Raw genomic sequence first — 27,228 nt, 5'->3', positions numbered from 1 at the left:
TTCTCAGCTCCGTGACGGGGCAAAGCCAACCCTGCTGCCTCTGTGAGCTGGTGTTTCCTTGCAACCACCAAAGCCAGGGACAGCAATTCAGCCTGGTCTCTAAGTCAGCCTCAGTCAGACTCCTCATGCTGTTGAAATGCAAGACCTTATTTTCTTCCTGCGAGTTAAATCCCTGCACTTCATAATTGATACAGAAAAAGGACAGACGTAGGAGTGTTCCCCTGACACACTCTCCTCTACTGATGGAGAATCCGAAAGAGAGCAGAACATCCTCTCAGGGTGTTGTGTAAAGCTCTTGATTCCTGACCTGCAGGAGTAAATCTGGTTTTGCATTTGGATTTATTTCCTCTGAAGCCTACCAAGCCCTTGCAGGTCTTCCCTGGGTTTCATTCTATATGTGCTGCTAATGGAGTTGGCAAGCCTCCCCTGGTGACGAGAGATTGCACCTCAGCGGGCTAGTCAGAAATGAAGATTGTTAATAAATAAAGCCTGGGTCTTTAAACTCATGTTAACATTAATCAGATTAATATAAAAGGGAAAAAAGTCTGGAAAACGTTTCAGGCAGGGTTTGCTCTCCCTCCCAACCCCTTCCTCCGTGGCTGGATGAGGCTGTGCGGCAGCTTGGCTGCGGTGGGGCTGAGCCCTGCTGCTGGGGGGTGGCAGGGCAGGAGTGGATCCTGGGGTGAAAACGGGGTTTTCAGGGAAAATGATGCAAACTGGAAATGGGGTCTTGGCTCAGCAGAGAGCAGGGCAGCCCCAAATCTTCTGTGCACCTACAATGCGGCCGGGTTTGTCCCCATCTCATCTCATGTTACCCCCTTGGCCAGCACAGGGGGTTGACCCAACTACTTGAACTTTGGTTTATGCCATGACACGGGGGGATATACGCTTCACAAGATATTTTTATTTTGTCTAATGTAGCATTCGACATTTCTTATTAGCCATATATATATGTTTCATTTTTCTTTCGAACCTTTCAAGGCTGTCGGGCTCAGCAGCCTCAGGAGGCAGCGCTTGTGACGGTGGCCTGTGCTGTGTCCGTGCGTCCCTGCAGCCAGGTGTGATTAGTCGCCTTTCAGTCCCATCAGATGTCCCCTTGCTCTCGTGTAATGAGAACAGATAAATAGGTGTGTTAGGAAACTCTTTATTTTGGGGGACAACTCTGTCACGTAACCACCTCTCTCATCTCCTACGCGTGCACACACACACGCATTGCTTCTGGTCCCTTCCCTCGCTGGGACATCTTAACAGACAGCCCGTAATTTTCTTTGCCCTTGTCTGGACTTTTTTTCTTTCTGCTACATTCATTTCGAGTGGAATCGGAAGTGATTCCAATATTTAAAATCGAAAGAGTCGTCTCCTGGAGGAGTTGTAGCAAGGTGGTGGCCACCAGCAGAGCTTGCCCCCATGTGCTGGGGTCTGTCTCGGGGCATGCCGTGGTGCTCGCTGCCTCTGGGACTTGGGGAACTACAAACCTCTGGCTTGATGGTAGTGTCACAGCTTTGGGCAGACCGGTGTGGTGGGATTGGGGACCTGGGGCTTCCGACGACTGCTTTTGTGCTTACTGCTTCTAGTCTTGACCCCAGTAGCACCAGCGACCCAACAGCCATACAGGTGATGCAGAAGGGTTGGTTGTGGTACCTTCATAAACTCAGACAAGCAGATATGTTTTCATCTGTGCAGTTACTAGATGTCAACACCAAGTATTGCTCAGAAAGAGCATGTTTGGGATCTATGGCCTCTCACGCTGCATTGCTGATGTACCAGGGCTGGACTCTCAGCCATGGCCCCCAAATACCCTGGCACAACATGTGCCGGTGCTCAGCGATGGCCTCATGTGTGCACCAGCAAGGCTTGGGCCCAGAAATGCCTGGGACGTTGCAACGCCCCTGCTTCTCCCAGTCATTTGGCCAAAAATTACTCATTTCTGAACTTTTCTTTCAGACCCCTGGTAGGTACCAGACCTGGCTGGTCCCTGAGGCAGGCAGGGGCACCGCCTGGACACACAGACATACGTACAAACTCAATTTAGCAGCTCTCTGTAGTCCCTGTGGGCAGGGTGATGGCAGGAGCAGAGCCCCAGGTGCACGGTGCTCGTTTCTTGCTCTTGGCTTGTTTGGAAGGGGGCACAAGGAAGACTTTACTGGCTGTGTAGAATCATTTTAAATCGCTTGATTCATTGAATTCATCGTAAGGTGATTTGACAGTATGATAAATAAATAAATAAATACCTTTTTTAATTACAAAGTGATATTCTCCCTAACTCAGATCCAGGAGATGGTCCACTCGGACGCCACGTCCTATGAGTCCAGCCGTCAAGTGCCCCTGATCAATCGCCCCGCGATGTTAGCCGGCCCCATGAGCGCCCTCAGCCAGTCGCAGCTGATTTCTCAGATGGGGATGCGGAGCGGTGTTACCCACGGGTCCCCATCGCCCCCGGGAAGTAAGTCTGCTACACCATCTCCCTCCAGTTCTACTCAGGAAGAGGAGACAGAGTCACATTATAAGGTACGTGCAGTCGCGCCTGCTTTAACAGACAGCGAGAAAACGGACGATGATGTTTTTCAGTGAGGGATCAATTGTGCTAAATAAGAGCATAGACTTTTGGTCTTTTTTAAAAAAAATATGAATATGTAGTAGGAGACTGTCCCAAGGATGGGGAGATTGTTTCCAACCTAGGGTGAGGTACAGCATGGCAGGCTAGGACACATGCTTGGGTTGTGCAATGAGGGCTGGGCTTTTCTCTCCACAGTTGACCAGGTCCATCAAGCTGCAGAGTTTCCTCTGATGAGGGTTTCGATGAGCAAAGCAGGTTGAGGGCCAAGGTTCTGCAAATGCTTGGGTGCAAAATTAGATTTCTAGTGGAAGGTAGAGGAGACTGAAGCAGAGAAGGAAAATAACGCAGGGTGGGATTTAATTGAGCTCACCGGACATGACTCGCTAAGGAAAAAAAACCAGAAATTAAAAGAGGAAGAGTCTTCTGCCTTTTAGTTCACCCAGGCAGTGTTTTAGGTAGTCAGCAGTGTCTTAGTGACACAGAGTCTGCCTCTACAGCCAACACAACTGCTTCTGAGCATGGCATCAAGAAACCCAAGGATTTCCTAGGGTTTTGGGGACATCTTGGTTGTTGCCTATCTTTCAGGAAATGCACCAGCAAAGCACACAGCATGTGCTGTGCTCCGTGACTGCCGTCTGGTATTTACTGGGGGCAAATTGCAGCAATCGCAGGGTTGCTGCCTCAACACCCTGTGGGTCTCCGTGCCTGCAGGTCAATCCCTGGGCTCCCCGGGGGACTTTGATTAAAGCCTTTCATGGAAAACCTTCTCCTGGAAGGTGCTGATCCAAGGATGACACCAGAAGCACTGGTATTGTTAACCCTGTCCCGCAAAAACAGATGATTGTGACAGGATTTGAATGTATGGCCAGAGCAGCAAACAGTGCAGAGACTGGGAAACTAGGAAGATGCTAGGACTGAGCAAAAACCTTTCCCTTTCCATGGAAATCCAGGCAAATGTATTCCCATCAATCCTATAGTTTTTCATCCATTGGCAGCTTTCACTTTCAGGATCAGGACTTTTCAAAGCAGAGTGCACACGTGGATGGGACAACAGCTTCAGTGGAATAAAACTGTAAAGAGAAGGGATACATGTGATCGAAGATAGATGGAGTTTCTCAGACTCTGTGATTCCACGTTTGGGAGACGCTGTGGGATGGGTTGTGCTGCTGGACCCCACAGTCTGCCACCTCCCAGAGCCCATGTCAGACAGCTCCAGGTAATTACCTGGGAGCTGCAATCTTTCATGTCAGTGGAAAATGAGTTTCACCTTAGTTACACACCAGGTTCTCTCTCTCTGCCTCTCCCAGCATCACCCAGCTTTCCTCCCGGCCATCTGGGGTCACAGGAGTCACCGGGGAGGACATGGCTTTGGGGTTGGGTTTTCTCTTCTTGTTGAGCCAGTGATGCCTGTGGGGGTAGGAAGAATTTGGAGCTGTCCAAATTATGACAACTTGCAGAGATTTGAATTTTCAATCAATCAATCAATCAGGTTGGAAGAGCCCTCTGGGATCATCGAGTCCAACCATTGCTCTGACACCACCATGTCAACTAGACCATGGCACTAAGTGCCATGTCCAGTCTTTTCTTAAACACATCCAGAGATGGTGATTTTTCCTAATCCTAAAGGCGTGGCCCCTCATTTTTCTGCCCTGTAAACTGCCCAGCAAGACAGGTGGAACAGGAGTGATGTATTTGGTGGAGGAAGGAGACAGTAAGGTAAAGAAAGCCGCAGGACTGCATTGTGACCTGCAGGTTTCTGTTTGCTTTCTCTGTCTACACAGCTGCTGTATTCACCTATCGGTCATTTTTCGTATGGCCATTAAGGGCCTTTCTGCAACAAGTCATCAAAGCAACATCTAACAAGCAGTAATTAATCTTGTGAACAAGAAGGTCACACGTTAAAGAAATGGATCTGATGCCAGCAGGTAGTTCAGGTCCAGCGGGTCCAGGTCCTCTGAGCCAGGGAGCTTATGATTTTAGGAGGTCTCCCAGCCTCATTGATGCATTTACCTGCTTCATTGCTTTGGGGGGACGTACACGTGCATGGGAGGGAGAGGTAGTTACAGCCCAGATTCCAGTTGGATTAGCAATCTCCCTCCGTAGTTATTGAAATCATGGTGTCCATGAGGTTCCTGCTCTTCATGGATTCAACACCTAAAAAGGCACCAAGCCACCAGTTAATGGTTTCACATCTGTCGCCAGTGAATCGCCCCAGTCCACATCTGGTGTTAAACATACCTTCTGCTGCCTCTCCAGAGCAGGTCCATGCAGGGGCTGGTGGCCGTGCACTTCATCCTGCTGCATGAGCCTTCACGGTCGCTTTGACCATGGCTTTACCCCTTGGGGGATGAGGTTGCTCTGGGACAGCGAGGTGCTGGCTCACCAGGGTTTGCCTTTAGCCATGAACATGGCTTAGGTTGTTCAAGCACCTTCTGCAGCCCAGGGCTGGGCTGTTGTCTCGTCCCATGCTCCGTCACACCTGGTAAACCCCAGGAAAACCAGGCAAAGTCCTGAACTGCACTGCTCCCCGCTGGGAACTGACAGCTCCAGGCAGCCTTGTAGGCAGCATCTGTTTCCCATAAATACCGTGTGCTCTTTGGTGCTGCCTAAGCAGGACTGACTGTAAAACCCTCGTCATGGCGGTGGTTGCACTGCGCCTGTTCCCAGCTCCTTCGCTTGGCCAGCGGCCGTGAGGAGGGCAGGTCCCCCCGCGGCACTTATGTGAGTCAGGCGGGATTGCAGTTAGTTAAAACACCATCTCACTTGCTAATGGGCTGAAGCCCTGTCATGCATTTTTTTTTCTCCTAATAAGCTGGCCTTTCACCTCCGGGCCTCCCATTCAAGCCCAATTGGGCAATTTTAAATTAAATGCAATTTTTTTTTTTGGTCTCTCTGCTCATTCACTAATGGTCTGTTTGACAAATGTCACTGCGCTGGTACTGAACTTAATGACCAGTCAAGAGCTGCTGAGCAGAGAACAGGAGTGCTGCTGCCCTTTCCTCCCCGTGCCTGGCCTGTGCCAGCTGAAGCGAAGCCTCTTAAATCCCTGCGTTTCTGAGCACACAATCAAATCAGCAAATCATAGAATCACAGAATTGTTTTGGTTGGAAAAGACCTTTAAGATCATCGAGTCCAACTGTTAACCCAGCACTGACAAGTCCACCACTAAACCATGTCCCTCAGCACCACAGCTACTCATCTTTTAAATCCCTCCAGGGATGGTGACTCCACCGCTGCCCTGGACAGCCTGTTCCAAGGCTTGACAACCTTTTCACTGAATAAATTGTTCCTGATATCCAGTCGAAACCTCCCCTGGCACAACTTTTGTGACTTCATATCTCTTTATATTGTAAAGCCATAATCCTGTGGTCCCATACATACAGAAAGCAGGAGCAAGAGATGGAATCCATCAGGAGAAAAGGCTTTGCTCCCAGCGCTGATGGGAAGGCAGAGTTTTCCCAACGACTTGGTGTTTGGACCTGTGTCGATTTTTTTTTTTAATTTTTTTTAGACCTCTAAGTGACAGGCTGGGCAACTTTCTAAGTACCGTAATTAGCCCATGCAGAGGTGCCGGCACCCTCGAGGATGCGGAGAGCCAGACTGCAGCAGCGACCTGGCAGCAAACGGTTTTATTCTCTACCATGTTTAACCTCTGGTGCATTTAGTTTTTCCTCTGCTATAAATTAAGGATAATGGTGCTTCCCTGTGGTGCGAGCTTTCACTGGCCACAGTTAATGCGTTGAGAGCTTTGATGTACGTCCAAGTGCTTTCCAGGGGTCTTTTCCTTCGCACACCATCACACAGAGGCTTGCGCGGTCCCATATACTCAACACACTGCCCAGGGCATCCCAGCGGAGGCTCAGTTGTAGGATCTCATAGATCTCCAGTGCTGCCTTCACTGGAAGCATCCCCATTCCCAGCCTTGTATTACTGCCTGGTGGCAGTGGCTCATGCTGAGCAGCCACAAAGTCCAACTACTGTTGCTTGTGTCCTGCTCCCCTTGGTTCAGCCACCCACAGGGCACCGAGCGTGGATGCAGGCAGACCAAGTCATCCGGCTGCACCCAGACTGGTTGTAAAGAGCGAGCGGTGCATGCAAAGCATTTAATACATAAGATTAAAATAGTTTAATTCCTGGATATTTTTTCCTGGATAAGAGTACATACCTGTTAGCAGGGTGAAACAAACTTCAGGTGGCCCCAGCGTGATGGTTAACGTGATGCTGGTGCTGCTTGGTCGGTGCTCAAGACCCTCCTGCCGAGGGAGCGGGGAGGCTGAGCCGCCGGCACACGCAGGGGTGAGGAAGGTCAGAAGCAGCTTGCAAAGGGGGGATTACTGGGCTGGAAATGAGAAACCATGTGGAAGGCGAGTTTGGAAAAAATCAGGGCCTGCTAAAGGGATGTGGCTGGGAAGCAAGGCGTTTGGAGAGGTCCCAGAAGAGGATCAAGGAGTGAGTGAGCTTGTGATGCCAGGGAGGAGGAGGAGGAGGAAGGGGGATGACTGAGGATGAGTGTCTGGAAAGCCCCAGCTTTGGAGCAGGGACCACTGGAGCAGCAAGGGGTGAACCCAAGCTGTGAGCTGGGCTGTGAGGAGGCACCCAAGCCAGGCTCAGGTACCCACCAGCAGTTTGTGTAATGATCCTAGAGGTTTCTGGGGGCCAAAGAGATCCCCAGGGCTGCTGCCCTCCTCGCCGTGCTGGGAGCCCTCCTCTGCCCATCGCCTCTTTCATCCCCTTTGCTATCAAGCTGTAGCAGGGACTCACAGAGCCACAAAATCCCAGCCTGGTGGGGGTTGGAAGGGACCTCTGGAGATCATCCAGCCCAACCCCCTGCCAAAGCAGGGTCACCCAGAGCACGTTGCACAGTCGTGTCCAGGCGGGTTTGAATATCTCCAGAGAAGGAGACTCCCCACCCTCCCTGGGCAGCCTGTGCCAGGGCTCTGGCACCCTCAAAGTAAAGAAGTTTTTCCTCATATTCAGATGGAACTTCCCGTGTTTCAGGTTGTGCCCATTATCTCATATCGGACTACTCCCATCTGACTGTAAGGTTCATCTCTTGGTTTTGCAGGTGACTGGAGAGAAAAGACCATCAACAGACCTGGGCAAAAAGCCCAAAAGCCAAAAGAAGAAGAAAAAGAAGGATCCCAATGAGCCCCAGAAGCCCGTGTCAGCCTACGCCCTATTTTTCAGAGACACGCAAGCAGCCATCAAAGGGCAAAACCCCAACGCTACCTTCGGAGATGTGTCAAAAATTGTTGCGTCAATGTGGGACAGTTTGGGAGAAGAACAAAAACAAGTGAGTTACTGATGTCTTCCTTCTTTTTTTTCCCTTTTCACCTGTTGAAATGTGTTTTTCCATGGTACAGAGCGTCAGAGTCTCCCCAAGCACGTTGGGAGCGTGGCCAGGGGCTTAAACAGGCTGCACAGAAGTGGAGGCTGTTTTCAGGAGCGGGGCCAAAGTGCACGCTGAGTGATCTGTGTGCTGTGCTCCCAGCCCCGAGCCGGCGCGGTGGTGATGTGACCTGGCCCTTGGACACCTCCTTGGGTGTCCTGCACACAGGTCTTTGCCACCCGCATGCCCTGAGGTCTGACCCGTGTCGCAGGCAGGGCAGGGATGGGGCTGCAGGAGGATGCACTAAGTTTGCTTTGCCTCTGCCCCTTTTTTTTGGAAAAATCTCTGTTGTTACATGGGGAAGAGAAAATTTCTATGACAACTAATTATTCTTGATAAGATCATACTTTGGAAAAACATCAGTGGCCTTTCCCTGACCTGGGGTTTTTACAGCCTTAGATGGGAGATGGGTTTGTATTTGCTTATTTACTTGCAAGGAGGGATGGCAAACGGGCTGAAAACTATTAACTCTCTACATTGCTGGCCACAAATCGAACGTTAAGGCTTTAAAAGGTTAGGAAGGAGATGTCTGAAGTGGCCTTGCAGAGGAAACCTTCCTGCCCCAAAGCTATCAACCACTTTCACTCTGCTTCACATGGAGACTTCTAGGTCCTGCTTTAACTGTTATTTTGATGCCGAGTCAGTTACAAAAGCCTGTAATTGCTTGTTGCCCATTGGGAAAACCCCAGGGAACACTGCCCGTAGCAAATGTGTCTTCTTATGAGGCAGAGAGAGATCTGACGCTGTGTGTGATGTGTCTCTGAACCCAAACACACTTTAACTGACGGTCCCACCATGAGCTGGGAGCCCTTCTCCTGGACCTGGCTGCCAACTTCGGGCTGGCTCCATCTCCCGTTGGGTGTCCATGGCCAGCATTTGAAGCAGCTACTTCTGGGGAGGGAGCAGCAGGGAGGGAAAAAAAAGTCATTTAAATGGAAGTCAGGCTAGGAAATAGCCTTGCTTTCACCCAGCGCCAAGTTGGGAAGAAGAGCAAGGCATCTTCTGGGGTGAAAGCCCTTTTGCTGATCCATTTGGAGTCTCCACACTGTGCAAAGTGTTGCTTTGATGTTTTCATGATCCTTCCCTTTCTCCTTTTTGGATGGATTGCTGGGGGACCACGCAGGAATTTCTCGTGCTGAAGAAGGGAGGAAGATCCCCTCCTTGTGCAGAGGTTGACCCCAGCCCTGCTGCCTGGATTTGGGCTATCGGTGCAAGGTGTGGGAGGTTCAGGAGCATGGAAAAGCTTTTATGTCACCTCTTTCTCCTGCTTTCATCCCTCCCAACGTCTCGGTCTGCCTCTCCCTTACTCCATCTGGTTACAAATATCTCTGTAGATCGGGCACTGAGCTCGGCTGCAAACGTGGTTTATATAATGGAAGTGCTGGTGCGACCCTGACTCAGCGCAGTGCAAACGCTCAGCTCTTAATTAACAGCAGGGATTAAACCAGCCCGTTTATCTTCCCTGCTAACTCTCGCTTTTTCTCTTGTATGAGATAGTAGCAGCCTTGCCGGCTCTTTACACGTGCTTTCTAAGTGGCTCCATTTCTCCCTCTGTAATTGATTTAATTAAGTCATTTGTTCCTTGTCTGAATGCTTAAATATTAACTTCCTGGCTTTGTCTCCAGCTGTATACTCTTCTCCCCCGACAGCTACCTCCCTGCCCGGGACTCCGGCTGGAGGGACGCTATTTATCTTTGGCTCTGGGACCGTATTGCTGGTTTGTGCGATGTGGCACGTTCACTCTTGAAGTGTTTGGCTGGAAGAGAGTTTATTTAGTCCCTGTTTGTTTCCTCTGCCAGCATCCCCAGTCAAGTTTGTTTAGATTCAGAAAGCAATGCAATTGAAAGGAAAAAGGGAAAATTAAAAAAAAAAGTATTTCACGTGGTACGCTGCTCCTAGCTCTGTTGATAACAGCAGGTTTGAATATCTTCATGTCCTCACTGCAGAAAGCAGTGCAGAAGACAACCCGGGGAAAAGCCAACACAGCGATGGCAAAGCAGGCAAGCAAGAGCCAAATCTGGATGTTCTTGCTAAATTATGACCAAGGTTTTAGTTGAAGAAAGCTTCCCCTCTTCCTGGCATAAGAAAAGAGGGTGGCTTTGAGGCTGTAGGATCCGATTTGGGGTTGGGCTGTGGTCCCAGACTTGTATCTCTTGCAGCCCCAAGATGTTCGGGATGGGACTGGGGCATCGCGTCTCCAGAGGGCCGACGTGCAGACCCCAGCCCCACCATGCAGTTAGTGAGCAGTTGTTTACATCACTGTGGTTTCTGGTTCAGGTGAGGTTTGCTAACCTTGTGTTCCACCTTCCAGTGGGCACAGTGTTCCCCCAGCCCTGGGTGTGTTTTGGTTCCTGCCTTGGGGGAGAACAGCAGGCAGAACAGGCAGGGAACAGGCAGGGAGGGGGTTCAGAGCAAGCTGGCTGACAAACCCAACCTCAGCCAGGGCATTTTGGACTTGTGATCGCCCCACTCCGTGTCAGCAGCCCCAGCACGTGCCCCGCTGCGCCTGCAGACGTGTCCATCCACCCCTCCCAGCTCCATCATGCCCAGAGGAGTTATGCAGAGCGTGGGGTGGGTTTGGGCTGTCGGTGCAAGCTGTGGCACCGCTGTGCCGGTGCCGAAGGGATGAGGAAAGCCCAGTGCCAGCGCAAAACAAGGAGCACCTTGGGCTAGGAGGGGTGGTCCCGTGCCCCCAGGCAGGCAGAGCCTCAGCCCGCAGACACTCCACGCAGCATTTCTGCAGGCAGAAACCAGCCGCCTCCTCTTTGCCAGGTAGCTCAGGCCGGCACACAGAGGGTTAATCCTCCGCCGTTTGCACTGCTAATGATTCTGTGCGCTGTAATATCAAAGCTGTAGCTATTTATTTGCCATTGAGCAGGTGCTGCTGCTCCCACAAAGCAAATTTGCTTTCTCCTCCTGATGAAACAAGCAAAATAAAGGTTGCTCACGTCCCATTTCAGATACGTTTTTTTTTTCCCTGTGCACTAGCTGAAAGACAAACACCGAGTGGGAACCAGAATGCATATTATGCAGGAAACCATATAATCTAGGAGCATCTTTGATTTGGCGGCTGCTGTCACAGACATGTATTTCACAGAGAGGCTTTTCCTCCCCCCACCCCTTTTTTTTTTTTGTTCTTACTGGTTTATCATTTGGGCCTTTGTCATTTTGTTCCTTCTTCTCTTCTCAGCCTCTTCACAATGAATCTTCATTTTCCCTCTGACACACTTGTATCTAAATTTCCTTATTTCCTGCCTTTTTTTATTTATATCTGTTGCCTGGTGATTTGATCATGCTGTGGAATACAGGATTAGCAATCTCCGTGTCCTTGGGTACTGCTCAAGGACACCTGTTCGGCAAAGCGCCGTTTTCTTCCCCATTTTTAACCCCTTCCAGTGTGGCCGTGCGTGTGTAACAGTAATAAATAGCAATACCTTTAAATATCTCCAGCGCTGCATTAGCGGGATGTTGTAATCTTCATTCTTCAACAGCTGGCGTGGCCCTTTCTAAGAAGCTTACATGGGAATCTGAAGAACGTGACTTGGAGGAAAGAAAAAATATATTAATACGTCCTCTTTGAACTTTGCAAATAGTTTAGCAGCTGTTCCCGTAGAGATAGCTTAGACTTTGGTGGAGAGTGAAATGCTAATTCAGCCGTTATCATCCAATGGGGTACCTGTCGTGGTAATGCGCCTGCAGCTCCAGGTCCCTGCTTGAGGCTCGCAGAAGCCCCTGCCTCCATGTTATTTTTTTTTCGTTAGCGGATATAGAGCAGCGTTTGCAGTGTTACCCAGCGAGGTTAAAAGGGTGCCTGATTTGACAGAAATTAGAAGAATCTGAGCACTAGATTGGAGCAAACTCAGTTAATTCACTAGGAAGGATACTTCCCTGGCGCAGGTGTAGTGCTCACAGCCTGGTCCCAAGTCGTGCCACCCAGCAGGGCTGCAGCCCGCTCCCCTCCTTCCATGGGGCCACCAGCCCTGCCACGGGCAGTCTCTGCTCAAGAGCAGGTGACACCCAGCCCTGGGTGGCTGTCCTCCATCAGGGGATTTCATTTGGATGATAAACCTGGAAACCCTCTGGAGCATATTGGGAAGTCACCGGTGGGATTTGCTCTGCTCTGCCATGTTCTCTTATTCCCCCTCTGAGCACCTTCTCGTTGCTCACTCCATTTTGGGGGAAAAGGATGCTGGTTTGGAGGCTGGTGGCAATGGACCATGGGGAACACTGCCAAGCTGGCAGTTGCAAATGTCTCTGGAACCTGTTTCTTTTCATTAGGAAATCCAACAACGAATTCAAAGCATTGGGTTGGTGTTTCCCTAGGTCTTGGAAACTCAGAGTAGAGACATCAAGAAGTTTCTGAGCAATCTGTTGAGTGAACCCCAGGCTAAACCAGGGCTTCCCAGCCTAAGTGAGCAGAAGCTAAGTCGGACAAAATCAGCATTTCCAGTTGAGTTTATGAGTCTGGGGACTCACTGGGGACGAAAAGGTACTGGAGATGAGTTCTTGCTAGCGATAGCCCTGCCTCACCAGGACCAGCTCAGTAATGCCAAGTGACTCCGTGGCCAAATGTGTATGTGATACAAATGCACAGCCTGGAGAATAACACAGTGTTCACACTCCAGGGATAAGTTACCCAGCAGAAAAATTACTTGCTCAGCAGAAAATAATAGATCACCCATCTAATCAGAGCCATCTGCTCATTGAACCTGATACATCACCTGGTGACAGGACACTGCATATATCAGCTGTGGGACAGAGGCATCTCAGGCCAGCTGTAAAGCTGTGTTACGGCAGAGCCGTCACAGGGGAACCGCATGCAGCACGTGCTGCCTGGCAGCATGGCCGTCAGACTGCCCGCGTCCAGCATTGTACAGAGCTGTCAGCGGCGGAGCCACCACTGGTTGCAGTTTCCTGCTGCTGCCCCAAAGCCCTGGCAGTGAGGAGCTGGAAGGGCCCAACCAGTTGCCCTGGCCTGGAAGGAGGTTTCAGCATCTTCTGAGTGTCAAGGAAAGCCATGTACCAGAGAAGGATGAAAGCACCAATCCCAAACAAGGTTTCAGGAGAGGTCTGGTGGAGACCACGATAATGATCAGGAAGATATAAAGGGGCAGAACTTCTGTTAAAAGCAGCTCCAAGAGTGTGACTTCTCTTTGAAGAGCAAAATCGGAAGTGTGGAAGTTGCATGTTGTGTGCTTTTCATCCTCCATGGAGGTTAGAGGTTGGATTTGTCACCCTCCTTCTCTACTTCGTTTTGGAGTCTTCTGTGGATTGTCCTGGGAGAATACATATGTCCTCACACGGAGCGATAGATGACTGACACCCAGGTGGCAAAATGAAGTCAAGGCAGAGGAAAGCAGGACTCTTTCAGGACACTTTAATCAATGGTAATTGCTACTTGATTATGGGTTTATCCATTCATTCTCCAAAGGACTGCTTCACAACACTGTATCTCCACCAGGAAAAAGGAGGAGCTCTCCTGAAACCAGAGCCTTCCAGGTAGGTGTCCTCAGGGATGTCAGATACGCAGCAGCTCCCATGCCATAGCTGGGAGAGCCTGGGGGAATTGGAGCACCGCTTAACCAGCAACCTCTTGATGGGCATCATTGACAGGTGCCTCCCATGTCCAAGCTTGTTGACCTCAGGACTCAGCAATCCAGACTACAGCCATTAGACCGAAGGACGTGTGCTGATATTTACACAGTAAACATGGCTTGGGTTAGTTGGTTTTAATGGCGGGAGGGACAGATTAAGCCTTCCCCAAGAAGGGAGCAGGAGGGATACGGAGGAAGGTGTGAGGAGGTGAGGAAGAGCTGGGAGGGAGTAAGGATGACGTGGCCGTGTGTGCTGTATGCATTTCCGATGGCCGTGTGGAGGCTGTATGCAAAGAGCAGGGTGGTGTGGCAGACACCACCGCGCAGGGAGGAGGTACTTTCAAGTCGTCTTATGAATAAGCCATAAGTTATGATGATCCCAAGAGATATCTTGAAGGAAAGTGCATAATAGTTACAAGAAAAACCCTCCAGATTTACAAGCAGAATAAAATCCAAATTTATCCATTTGGAGGGAAAAAAGATCCTGGTCATGGAATCATAGAAAGGAGGGCAAGGAAATACTTAAGAGGTCAACCAGACTGTACTGCTGCCTGAAGTCGGGATCATCTCTGCTTAAGCCATTCTTGATGGATATGTGCCTAATCTGTTCTTAAACCTTCAGTGGTGGAGATTACACATCTCCCCAGGCAATCTCTTCCAGTGCTTAATTATCCTTGCTGGTAGGAATGTTCTCCTCTCACTTAGCCAACATTTCCCTTGTTGCAATTTAAGCCTCTTGCCTCTTTTCCTGTCTGCAGTGGACGCAGAGGATCATTCATTGCCTCCTTCTTTGCTGCGTTGCATTTGCAGGCTGTGGCTGCCCTTGGTCTTCTCTCCTAGCTAAGTAAACTTGAGTCCTTCAGCCCTCCTCCTGGAGACCTTTGCTGCACTTTTCATCTCTTCTCTCCTCATGGTCTAGCTCTTTTTTGAAGCAAAATGCCCCAAACTCCATCTAGAATTGCAGCAGAGACCTTTTCACTTGGGATCACGGGACCCCTTGATGTTTTGGGGAGAGTTTGGGTTCTTCTCATCCTTCCCCAGGCTTGGGAAGCAGCGTTTCTGTTAAGCAGGCGGGCCAGGATGCAGAGGTTACCGGTAGCAGCTCCGGCTGTCATTCAGTGCCTGCGCGACACGGAGCCGTTCGTGGGCGTCAGCGAGGTTTGGAATAATTGTCTGCTCTAATTAACTGGTTATCAAACAAGAACATTTCATTATGGCACAATTACTAGCTGCTTTGCTGAGACGCAGAGGTGTCAGGATTACGATCCCAACATATGCTTCTTACAGCTCTGATTTTTTGTTTTCATAATCACTAACCGTTTTTTTCTCCCCCTCCCAACCCGCCCACTCGCTAATGACTAATGAATCCTCCTGCTAACAAATAAGGAAAATAAATCAGCGGGCATGGCAGGTTAGAAAGAAAAACATGCAAAATGTTTTGAGCATCCTTAAATCTGATAAATTACTTTGAAATTAAAATCCCTGGGAGAAAATGGAATTTAATTAGAAAGTAACATGGTTTTGTCAATGTTTAAATTAAAATTTTAAAGGTTATAAATACTGCACTAGAGCTGCCTCTCCACAGAGGATTTGTGAGAAGTTTTGTTGGGATCCACTCTCCGCACTTCAGCGCGGTGTTTTCCCCACGGCAGGCTACGGTTTCACTGCCCGGTGTCCTCGATGGAGCACTGTGTGGGTGCAGAAAGCCCCCCACGTGCAGGGCAGGACTGCAGAAGTCCCGGCAGGAGACCCTTAGGGATGGTTTTTTACAATGAGGATGTTGAGACACTGGCCCAGGTTGCCCAGAGAAGCTGTGGATGCCCCATCATTGGAAGTGTTCAAGATCAAGTTGCACAGGGCTTTGAGCGACCTGGTCTAGTGGAAGATGTCCCTGCCCATGGTATGGGCGTTGGACTGGATGATCTTTGAAGGTCCCTTCCAACCTAAACCACTCTGTGATTCTATGGTCACCAACCAGATAATCCACCAAGAACCTTCCAGAGCTGGAGAGAGCATCAGAGGAAACACCGCCTGGGTTCACCCTCTTACCCTTCTCTGTAGTCCTGCTCGGGTCAGGGCTGGAGCAGGGGTTGGCCCGAGCAGCACAGAGGCTCCTCCTTGGAGCCATCCCCATCTTCCTTCAGGAGGACGTGCTGCTCAGTTGCCCCTTCCCAGCCTTGCTGCATCAGACACTGCCCGGCAGCGCTTCCCAAATACGAGTGAGAAAGACAAGGACAGGTGAAGAGTGGGGATAAAAAAGGGTATAGCAGACAAAACAAGTGATGGAGATGAAGATAGGCACAGAATTTATTGGTTATTAATTTATTTGCGTTTAGGTTAAGGAAGTCTCATTTACCTGCCCTCTCACTGTCCATAAATTGCAGGTGTCCTAATAATGGAATTCATCTCCCTGTAGCTGTGCATACTTTGATTTCCCACTGTTCCAGATTTTAAAAAAAAAAGGCAAAAACACCCTTGGTATTTTGCTGTTACAGAGGAAAAAAAAATATGTTTTCAACACATCAGCAGCCAGGTATAGCCACTATTACACCAGCCTGAGATGCAGGAATTCATATTCCGTTGCTGTGCAGGCATCAGGTACCACATTTAAGAGCATCTGTTGGCAGCAGAGCTGGTGGACACCCCACTGGTGTCACTGTGACAGGAAAGGTAGGGACAGGTAATGGCTTTTATTAGGGGAACTCATCCAGATTGGAGAAATAGTTGCTTTTCACAGGCAAACTCTTCTTCAGGCTGACATTTTGAAATGTAATTTTGTTCTGAATGGAGCCAATATAATACTTCCTCAACGCCATAAAGCCAAAGACAAACTTAGGTAAAACGCTCCATTTCAGAAAATTACCGTCTGAGACCTCCAGCGTGTCAAGCCACAACGTTTCATTCTGGGAATCTCTCTGGTTTAGCAATGAAAGTGAGGTTTTCAAACCATTTTTAATAGAATTTATCTGTGCTGATTTTAAATGGGAATTCAAATCACTGCAGAGTTTAACTGCTGGAAGGTTATTTTCCCTTCGGAGGTCAGTGTGGGGTGCTGCCGTGGCCGTGGAAATTTGCAGGGGAAAGGAGCTAAATATTCCCACTCGGCTTCAACGTCTTGATTGTTGAAAGCTGTCGTTGTTTTTAAAGCAGAATTAAATGTATGCAAATCTGTTCTAATTGAAATCAACTTGCGGTGCGCCGCTTGAGGAGGGCTTTGAGTTTCCAGCAGAGGAGAGGGCTGACTGGGGTTTTTCTCGGGAGTTTCTGCCTTCTTGCTGAAATTTTTATTCCATTTTAAAATATTCTTCTCGCTTGCTGCGTTTAATCTGTTTAACCCCATGGGCACTCACGCTGCTTGAGACAGGCTGGATTACACCATTGTTTTTACGTACATCGATTATTTTTGCATACATGGAAGACCAAACTCTGGGCAGAAGGGGGACCAGCACTGTGAAACCATCATGAAACATGTCTCATTACAGGGGAGAGAAGGAAGAATAAACAACAATTCACTCTTACAAAACTTTATTTTTTTTTCCTTGGGGTAGCAAACTCTCCTGATGTTTCCCTGCAAGCCCCAGCTCCCAGAGACATAAGATTAGACAAAAAATCTCAGCTTTTATCTGCTGAGAAAGGACTTCCTAGCCGTCAGGGCTGCGGAGAAGAGCTGGAGTGTTGAGCTCTAAAGGCTTAATAAGAGGAAAGCCAAGAAAACGAGTGAGTAGTTTAGGATTTCTGAAGGTCTCACCATTTTTCAAGCTAGTCCTGTCGTTTGGGGATTTTGGCTCTTGTCTTGCTCTTCCAAGAGCCTGCATCACACTCTCCCCCGGCTCCTGTCAGGAAGTGATTTCATTGAGTTCACCCCATAAAATCAGGCTATGTCTCTTACAGCAGAAGTGCATAAATATCTGCCCAGGCACGCAGACCGCTCTGGCCTGCGGCACCTCCAAAAATCCCACCGTGGGCCAAGCCAGGGGCTTTGTTTGCTTGATTTGGGGTAAATTCCTCTCCAGCAGAAATGAGTTTTTCATGCATATGTTTTTGCAGGGTGCAGCCGAGCCCAGCAGCACCCTGTTCTGCTTTATTAATTATTATCCGTTTCTTGGTCCTTTCAGGCATACAAGAGGAAAACAGAAGCCGCGAAGAAGGAGTACCTGAAAGCCCTGGCAGCGTACCGGGCCAGCCTCGTCTCCAAGGTACGGCCCGCGCTCGCACCCTCGCCGGACACGGCGATGCTGAATTAGTTCCAACTCTCTGGGGAGGAGAAGTTTATAAGAAATACAGTGTAATTGGGCTACCAGAACTGATAGTGCTAGCCGCCTTCCCGAGGAGCTAAAAGAAATGCTCTGCTGCGTGGTTAGGATGGGTGCCAGGCTGCCTTCTGCCTTTAGCACCCTAAAACAATACCCTAGAATCGTAGAATCACAGAATTGGTTCGGTTGGAAAGGACCTTTAAGATCATCAAGTCCAACCGTTAACCCAGCACTGCCAAGCCCACCACTAAACCATGTCCCTCAGCACCACATCTACTCATCTTTTAAATCCCTCCAGGGATGGTGACTCCACCACTGCCCTGGGCAGCCTGTTCCAAGCCCAAAGGCTTGACAACCCTTTCGGTGAAGAAATGTTTCCTGCTCTCCAATCTAAACCTCCCCTGGCACAACTTGAGGCCGTTTCCTCTCGTCCTATCACTTGTTACCTGGGAGAAGAAACTTAACACCCTCCTTACTACAACCTCCCATCCCAGTCTTCCAAACATGGACACCCATCCCAGAGGACCTCACACCTTGCTCTCCTCCGTGCCTTCAGAGAGGGAACACAGGCATTTACTGCCTGTGAGTTTGGGGTGGCTCCTGCGGATCTCATGGGCTTGCTGGCTCAGGGGCATGTGCTGCCCTTGGGTTGTGACTGTTGTATCAGGTTGTTTTCCCTTCTAAGCTTCTCCTTGGTACTATACCACACCCTCAGTACTTCATAATTACATTCAGCTGCCATGGAAAATAATGTGATGTCCCAAATCAGCCATCATCTGCAGGATCCATGGGATTGTGGTGGTGGGCTGGAAAGGCTCGAAGCCCCTGTACAGACATGAGCACCCTTAGCTGTCTTAACTTGTAAACAGAACAGCATGGAAAAGACTGTTTGGGGGTCTAAAAGCTCTTCTTGGTCCCTCTGGAAACCTCTGAGGATCTGGCCTTGAATGTGCCTGTCAGCAGTGTGGGGCAGGCGGCATGGAGGGCATGGAGGCACCGTGCTCCGTGGGTTCATCTGTTTCCAGTTTCTCCAATGACCAGTTCTTTGCAGAAGAGCAACTTTGTTTTGAGTAAAACAGCACAGTGTGACCCTGGCTGCTGGGTGAGAAAGGATCTGGAGTATCATTACAGAGCCCGTTGCAGGACGAAAACCTCATTGAGGCAGAAAATATCCCGTTGTTCTTCTTTTTCCTGCAGAAATGAGGCCACCCTCGTGCTGTGCATTATAGACCCCACCGGAGCTGCAGGAATGCGCGAGATTAGGAAAGCAGAGTTTTTACAGTCCCAATCGTTCTCTACTGGAAGCAAAAGTGGTTTTGTCACCCACCTGCGTGGGCCTAAGGAGTGAGCAGCAGGCAGGCGCTTTGCTCTGCGCTGGTTTAATGCCTCTCCGGTGCTCCAGGCTCTGCTGAGGGCACGGTTGACTTACTGGACTTTAATTTCCCATCTGTGGATCCTGCACCCAGCCTGGGGTCAGCCAGCGGGCCGCAGGGCTGGACGTGCGTGTGCTGGCTGGTGGGAGGAGCAGGAGCCGTGGGGGGTGCGCGTAGCTCCGTTGGACGGACAGACGTCTTGAGACACATAACGGTGTTTCCCCACTTCCTTCCTCATCACCATCCATTCTCTTTTCCCACAGAGCTCTGCTGACCAGGGGGAGACGAAAAGTACCCAGAGCAATCCACCTTCCAAAATGGTCCCCCCCAAGCAGCCCATGTACCCGATGCCACCGCAGGCTTCCTCGCCCTACCCCGGCCTGGGCTCGTTCCTGTCCCCGTCGGACCTGCAGAACTACCGTGGCCACCCCAGCCTCTCCAGGACCCTCACCTCCAAACCCATGCTGCCCAGCATCAGTGCCTCCCCGCCACCCTCCTTCCAGATCAGCCCCCCGCTCCACCAGCAGCTCTCCTTGCACCACCCACAGAGCTCCCTCCTCAGCCAGCCCCTCAGCATGCAGCAGGTCCCTCAGCAGCCCCTCCTGTCCCCCCCTATGGCACTACAGGTACAGCCCCCCATGAACGCCTCGCCTCCCGGGCAGCAGGTAGGTGCTCAGAAGGAGAGGGGGTCTGCAGCATGAACCACACCGTTTCCCTGCTTCCCCTTGGGTCTGCTGGTTTCTGGGTGGTTTGGGGATGTTGGGTGTCGATGTTGTCCCCAGGGGAGTCTCCTGGCTCCATCAGCCTGCAGATCTTGTAGTTTGGGGGTGACATTTTCAAGAGTGCTGAGCTGGGAGCACAAGCACCCCCACAAATGGGGCAGATTTGTGCAATGGAGCACAAATTCCCCTCTTCCACCAGGGGAAGATGTGGGAATTGGGGATGCCCCTGATAAAAGCTCCTTGTGTACCTGGTCCTCCAGCCTTGTCTGGTCATCTGAAACCATGGGCTGGGTAGTCAGTGAGAAACCCCTCTCATGATGTTGCTGAGAGAAGGGGGGACTGGAAGGATATGGGATAATAGCAGGGATCCGTAGGGGGGTTGCCCAGAGGAGGAGAAAAAGGGTAGAGGGAATGTCACAAATAAAATATAAAATCAGTATTTTTCCAAAACCTGCCTGGCAATAGGAGAAAATCACTTTTGTGGCAGAGAGCAAATGTATCTGGAGGAAAAATTGGCTATAGCAAAAAACATTTGCTGTACCTTATAGAGACTCGCCAGTACACGAAGGAGGAGGTGAGTGGTTTCCAGAGTTTCTCCGTCTGTAATATGAACTGGACGAACTATTCAGAGCAGAGGACATATGCTCTGAGTTCACAGCTGCTACCATTTACTCAGGGATACTTTTAACTGTAGCATTCACCCACTGGCTGAATAATTGTGTTTCACGTGTTTGCTAGCTATATATCACAAAATTCATATGGCACTTTAGCAATGAACAAAGCTTTTTTTTTCCCCCATAATGTGACCTGTTCAGTTTGGGGCTGAGAAAACAGAAATTGTTGATTTGGGAATAGATATTGCAGTGGAAGAAAACCAAAGGAGAGCAGGGATGTGGAAGCACGGTTAGCCCTGACCATAATAAAAAGACAGCACATGTGGGAAGGTCAGATCCTCAGTCAGGTTTTAATTTCCAACCCGCTCAGGGTATCCCAAGTAACTTCTGCAGCACGGTGATTGGGCTTTGGCTCTGCCTAAGCAAAAGTGGCTTCTGTAATTTGGTAACAGTCCAGAAATGAGCAGCAAAGGGGATCTTCATAATCACTTTAATTGGGGGAGTTGCTGTTGCTGAGGGTGGCATTTTGTGAACCTTCATTCCACAAGTGTTTGCTAATAAAAAAATAAATGTTAAAAAAAAAAAACAAAACAAAAAAAAAACCCACTGCCCTAATTTGGATGTTTGGGAGAAAATCATGTTCTTGGTCAGATAACTACCATGACTCTTGTTTATATACATCGCCTAATGTTACCTAATTAAGCCAACCCCCAAAAATGGGGAAAGCGAATCAGTTTTCACATCAAACAGTCCCACAGCATCCTCGTTGCAGCGGTGACAGCTGATGGAGATGACTCGCACTCTGCAAGGTCCCACCACGGTGGTTTCGGGTCCTGGGCTTGGACCTGCTGCTGTCCCTGGGGCTACCCCTGTGCTCTGCCCTGCTGGGTTTTGGGGCAATGCATGTAAACGTGCAATATTATTATATTATGATATTATTATATTATAATATGCAATATTATTAGATCTTCTGTTTCTCCTGCTGTGTATACTCCTGTAACCCTCCCTTTCCTTTCCACCCTGCAGGACTTCTCACATATTTCGTCTGAGTTTCAAAACAGCGTTGGACCCCGTTCGCCTGGTGCATCAAACCCTCCAGGAAGCACTGAGTGGGACAACGACTACCCCAGCAGAGAGTGTGGGATTAACCACTGCAGGCCAGTAGACAAAATAGCACATTGCTCATGCACTTTCAACACCTTATGTGAACTGTGACAGTGTACAACAGCTGAGAACGTGCCCTAAAATGCACAGCAAGTTGGTGGGCTAATTATGGTCAATGAAGTTCAGGGTTTCCTCTTCCCTATAGGCTCACTGAAATGATGTTATGGAAGCAGGTAGCTTAAAAAGCACAGAAGATTCTTCACTGGGCATGAAGAGGTTTCCTTTTTTTGTGTTTCCAGCCCATTAGCAATGGATGAGTTTGACATGTTTCCTTCTTGAGCAAGAGAGGGAAGCCAAGTCTCCCAAACAAAGTCTCTGGATGTTTGATGGTGGCCATGTCTGTAAGCAATGTCCTTCTGTTCCTAAAGTCATTGCCCTTATCGCTGAGGCCACAACCTCCTCTGCTTGACTCTAGCGATGGGTCCCTTATCGGTCCTGGGGTTGAACCACTATAGGGTACAAAGCCCCATCCTCCCGAGAGCCACACAACGCTCTGTCCCCTGCACCTTGTGGGAAAAGGCCACCGTCTTCTGCACAGACCTTCCCCCTTATGCCCTACAAGCTCTGGCATGAACGTGCCAGCATGAAGTGTCTGTTCAAATTCCCCAATAGAGAAAAACATCAGGACAGTCTCAAAGCCGGGGAACAGCAAGGGTGTGAAAGCCGTTTCCAACCTCTGCCTAATCCGCGGCTCTTGGCTCAGCAATAATAATTTGGAGCCTGCTATTGTGCTCTGTAAAACAGGTACGTGGTTTGCTGGGAGAGCAGGAAGGGAAAAGGAGGCTTGGTAGCTTCTGAGTATTGTTTGATTTGCTTGAAGTACTGGAACATAGTGCTTTCACTGGAGATAATAGCCAGCTCCCAGGCTTTTCAGAGCACAGCTCCTGTCTGTGCCAGCAGTGCACTTACAATTGCTGGGCTGGGCACACACTGTACAGACATTTCTTTCTTTCAGGGAAATAAATAACTTGCTGAGCCATTAGAATATCGCTGCTGTCTGCCTGCCTGAGGGTGCTCAGCCACGTGGATTGTGCTGGGCTCTGCCAGTGACCTTTGTGTGGTCCTTCCTCAAGTCTCTGCAGACAACTCAGAAGAAGGAACCTGTTTGGGACCTGATGATAAAAGTCACTTTAGATGCTGTGGGCAAAACGCTAAAGCTGATTGGAGGGTTACGGCAGGTGGATCCCAATTTCCAGGAGTGCTCAGCAGAGGCAGCTCCCACAGAAATTAGCCCCCGTAGAAATAAGCATTGCTACTCAGGGGATCAGCTGGGAAAACCCTGGGTTCCCTCTGCAAATCCCACTGCCCTGGCCCCACACAGAAAACTCAGGGTGCTCTAGAAACGGGTGAAACGCTCCTGTGGTAGTCAGGGTTGAGTTTCACGTTGCTAAAACAAGCTCTGTGACATCTGGCCGGTGTGCTGTGTTGTAAGCCGTGGGCCCGTGCGATTCATCATCAAAGCTCATGCATTTCATGCTTTTGTCACAGCAGGAATATTGAATTTCATGGGTTTATCGCAGCTTCCTGGAAAAAAAAATCGTTCTAAAACCAGACAGATTATGCAGAGACTTCCAGATAATTATTAGAGTAGATTATAGCAATGAACTCAGATGGGTATAGATCAGTACTGCAGGGAGTGCTTAGTGCTCCGAAAAATGTTTTAGTCTCTGCTAAGGCAGGAGCCCATCTCGCGTGACTAGAGACACACGAGCTGCTGGCAGCCCACCTCCCAAAGCTGGCTTGGTCTCATTTCATTGCAAAGCCTGGTCAGCAGAGCCATCACCTCCTGCTCCTGCTCCCCCCGGTATCTGCTGCCTGCGCGCTCGCTCTGCGTTGTCCATGGCATGCGCACACGTGTGTAGGACTGCAGACCTGGGGTGTCTCAGGGTTACACTTGTGTCTGGAAAAGAGATGATCTGGTTCCCACCATCCTCCCGTCTGTACCGCTTTCTCCGATGTACTTGGCACTAATTTGCAAGCGACGTTCAAAGTTACCCTCGGGCTCCTCCGTGGCACCTTGCCCTGAGCTGGGCGTGCGGGTGCAGGGTGAGCTGGGCCTGAACGGCCCTGGCAGCCGGCGGGACTCGGGCAAAGCAGTGATAAAGGGAAGGCACATCTTGTTGGGTTTGATTCGTCGGTGCACTTTTAGGTATAATCGGGAAGTCTCTGGATCATGTAATTGCCCATTTCAACCTCAAAACGGCATTCAGCTTAATTGCAATTGAAGCAGCGCTCTGAGGAGCAAAATCAGCAACTGGCTGGAAAGAAAAAGGATTATTTGCTGTTGGGATGTGGCTCAGCTGCAGTCCCAGCTCCTCAACGGGAGGATCGTACCAGCCTCCCCAGCACACAGGCACTCCTGTCTTGCTCTCCGGGTTAGGATTTTTATTTCATGTCTGACCTTGATATTTCTTTAGCTTCCAACATGTTGGCACTGGCTTAGCTGGGGTAAAACCTCCCAATCCTACATTTGCTTTTGTATTTGTCATCCAGACGAATGAAAAACTAACCAGGTTGTCTTTCTCTCTGTCCTTCTCCATCTAATAAGGGAGCTGCTGTAGGGGTTTTATTTCCCCAGCCTATCAGTGCTAGTTAAAGTGCCATTAAATACACTTCTTCCCTTATGCCCCTCAAATCGTAGGATCCTGTGAGCAGACACTCCTTAATTCATAAAGCAGCCATGTTGAGAGAGAGCTTTAAATGTTTCTTAGCTCATGCTCTCCCCATTCTTAATGATTTTGTGCTTACTGACTTCCATCCAATTTTCCTAACTCTTTCTGGGCTCGAGCCCAGGCTGTCCTAGATTGCTAGCAGAGACAGGGGCAGCATTTCTCAGTTCCTGCTTAGTACACGACTATCACTTCCCACAAGCAACCGCAGCATATAGTTGTATTGCTTTTTGCCATCATATCACAAACTACTTCTGTAGTGCCCTGTCTCCCTCACCTGACAGCACTTGCTCTTTCCCACTGAATGCCCGTATTTCACAGTGACTTTCTCCAAGGGAACTAGCTCACCTGTATCAAGGGTGCAGCTTGGTTTACAATCACCTCCAGATCTTTCTTAATCCCTCGAGACCTCGAAACCATCACAAATGCACTTAGTTTGGATTCAGTTCCTCCGGGGAGACCTTACTGCAGCCTTTCAATAATTAAAGGGCGCTTATAAGAAAGATGGGGTCAAACTTTTTAGCAGGGCCTGTTGGGATAGGACAAGGGGTAATGGGTTTAAACTAAAGGAGAGTAGATTCAGACTAAATATAAGGAAGAAATTCTTTATGATGCAGATGGTGAAACACAGGTTGCCCAGTGAGGTGGTAGGTGCCCCATCCCTGGAAACATTCAAGGTCAGGTTGGATGGGACTCTGAGCAACCTGATCTAGTTGAAGTTGTCCCTGCTCATTGCAGGGGGGTTGGACTAGATGATCTTTAAAGGATTCTATGATTCTATGAGACACTGCACTCGTTTTTTCTGCCCTGTCTTCTGATTACCACTCTTTCCATACCAAAGCTGTCTTCAGCATGTCGTTTGCATTCATCTCCTAGCATTTAGGGATTTTAGTGATGATGCTGAACTGGATTCATCGTTCTATGTCCTTCCTCTTGTTTGCAAGGCACGGATTAGGTTCTTCTCGGGTACCCTCATTCAGCAACTTTTCTCCCCTCTTCTCACTCCCCTTTGGGCTAAAAGACAAGATGTTCTCAGTTATGCTTTGTCCCGATGCACAAAACTCTGTACAGCCGCTTCATCCTGAGACTTATAACCTCGCTAATTCCTGCTAACGATGAAACAATCCAGTCCAAAGGGGGGAATTTTCCAAATCAGAAACTAAATGAGCAAACACTATAAAAAAGACAAGGATAAACCATCACAAATGCACTTAGTTTGGCTTCAATTATTCATGGTAATGCTTTGTAATGAACTGGGACATGTTCTGTAGCATATTTTGTAAAATTAATGAAGTTTAGTACTCGAGTACCTCACTGCTGCTCACTGGCATTAAATCTTTGCTGAGTGCAGTAGGGAAGACTCTGCATTTTAAATGCAGATTATAAAACGTGGAGATTAACAAAGTGCGGACTCTTCTGCGCTCTATCAGAAGACAGCTCTATCAACAACAGCATTACCATGCTGTCTGCTATTCCCCTATTATTCCACTCATAAGCACACCCACACCTGAATCTCCCAAAGCTTTGTAATGTTCTTTACCATCTTTTAAGTCCAAGATGTCTTTATGGAGCCAACGATGTTTCCATCAGGTCTGTGTAGATGATAAAACCCATTAAAATGCCTGGATTTCAGGGCAAAACCCACAGAGGACGTCAGCCAGGGGAGAGGGACTGCAGCCGCTCCTTGCTCTACTATGTCCTGGAAAAAAAGAGCATCTGGGCTCCCTCGTGTACCACAGGCAGGGACAGGAGCAGTGGTACCTACCTGCACACCTTGCTGTACAGCCATCTGTACGCGGGGCATCTCGGTGGTGTAAGCTGGCTTCCCTCTCCAGGACACACCTGGATCTCTTGAAATCAAAGTCATTGCTTCAATAACATGATCAATTCAGAATCTGGTGGGCCAGGGCCGTGCAGAGCGTGCAGCCACGCTGCTGTCCCACAGCTCTCCTCCATAGCCTCCTGCGAGTAAGGCAGCACCACAGTCTTCCTTGGGTTCCTTGTACCTCCTGCTGTCTTCATGACACCCATGGGAAAGACCAGCTAATCCTATTTTTCCCCTCACTTCCTGATTATTGATTTTTCTAGTTGTACTTATTTTGGGAGAGAAGGAGAGAGGCATCGAGCAGGTGGTGTCTCCTACTCCCATGCTCTTCAGCCATCAAACTTCTGTAAATCCTTCTGGACACCCACAAGCATCTTCAGGCATAAGCCCCTCAATCATATTTTTGAGTCCCCCTACTCTTTATGCAGTGTCAGAATGACACATTTTATCCAAAAGCAAGTGTACATTTTCTAAATCTCCACAGTTCAGCCTAAGGAGAGCGTGTGGTGAAGAAGAGGAGCGGTGGCCAAGGGGCTGATTCCAGGCACAGCACTCCACAGCACGATGGTGGAGCTGGTACCAACATCTCATTCATGTGCTCTGCAGGGAAATCCAGAGTCCGCCCTCTCCTGCAGCCCCAGCAAGAGCAAAAATTAAGCCACGGGAAGGAATTTATGTCTTAGCCCTTATTGTTGAAATTCAGGAAGAACTAAAATTACACCAGGCTCTTACTCTTAAGTGCCTTCTGCTTGGTTCACCTCTGCACACCCGTCCCTTGGTGCAGACCACTTCGTGCTTTGCATTATGGAGTGCCATAAAAACCACGGCACGGCTGAAAACGGGTGTGCAACCCAGTGTGCAAGTGCTGGTATCACCTCCCCGAGGTGACTTCCCAGGTGTTTCCCTGCACATCTCACCTTCTCCCTCTCGTTTCTCCTACAGCATGCTGCCAAGGGACAAGGCACTCTACCTCACCTAAAACTCAACATCTCTTTCCGAGGAGGCTCAGACGAAGGACACTTGAGAGGGTCTATCTTACAGACTACCCAGAGAGGCACCGAGCAAGTC

At 49.3% G+C, this 27,228-nt stretch overlaps 1 protein-coding gene across 1 annotated transcript in view; it reads left to right on the top strand.

Annotated features, from left to right (window-relative positions):
* The window catches only part of TOX2 (TOX high mobility group box family member 2), a 153,987-nt gene extending 126,791 nt beyond the window's left edge, over positions 1-27,196 (top strand). Inside the window, exons 4-9 of the mRNA XM_068419755.1 lie at positions 2,269-2,508; positions 7,623-7,850; positions 17,656-17,736; positions 19,430-19,831; positions 21,529-21,659; positions 27,103-27,196. Coding sequence (XP_068275856.1) covers positions 2,269-2,508; positions 7,623-7,850; positions 17,656-17,736; positions 19,430-19,831; positions 21,529-21,659; positions 27,103-27,139 — 1,119 coding nt within the window. The 3' untranslated portion in view covers positions 27,140-27,196. The remainder of the gene's footprint in view (positions 1-2,268; positions 2,509-7,622; positions 7,851-17,655; positions 17,737-19,429; positions 19,832-21,528; positions 21,660-27,102) is intronic.
* Positions 27,197-27,228: the final 32 nt, after the last annotated feature.

The sequence above is a fragment of the Nyctibius grandis genome, chromosome 28 (assembly GCF_013368605.1).
Source record: "Nyctibius grandis isolate bNycGra1 chromosome 28, bNycGra1.pri, whole genome shotgun sequence".
NCBI classification, from domain to species: Eukaryota; Metazoa; Chordata; class Aves; order Nyctibiiformes; family Nyctibiidae; genus Nyctibius; species Nyctibius grandis.
The sequence above is the reverse complement of the archived record's forward strand: the minus strand, read 5'-3'. Positions and strand labels throughout refer to the sequence as shown.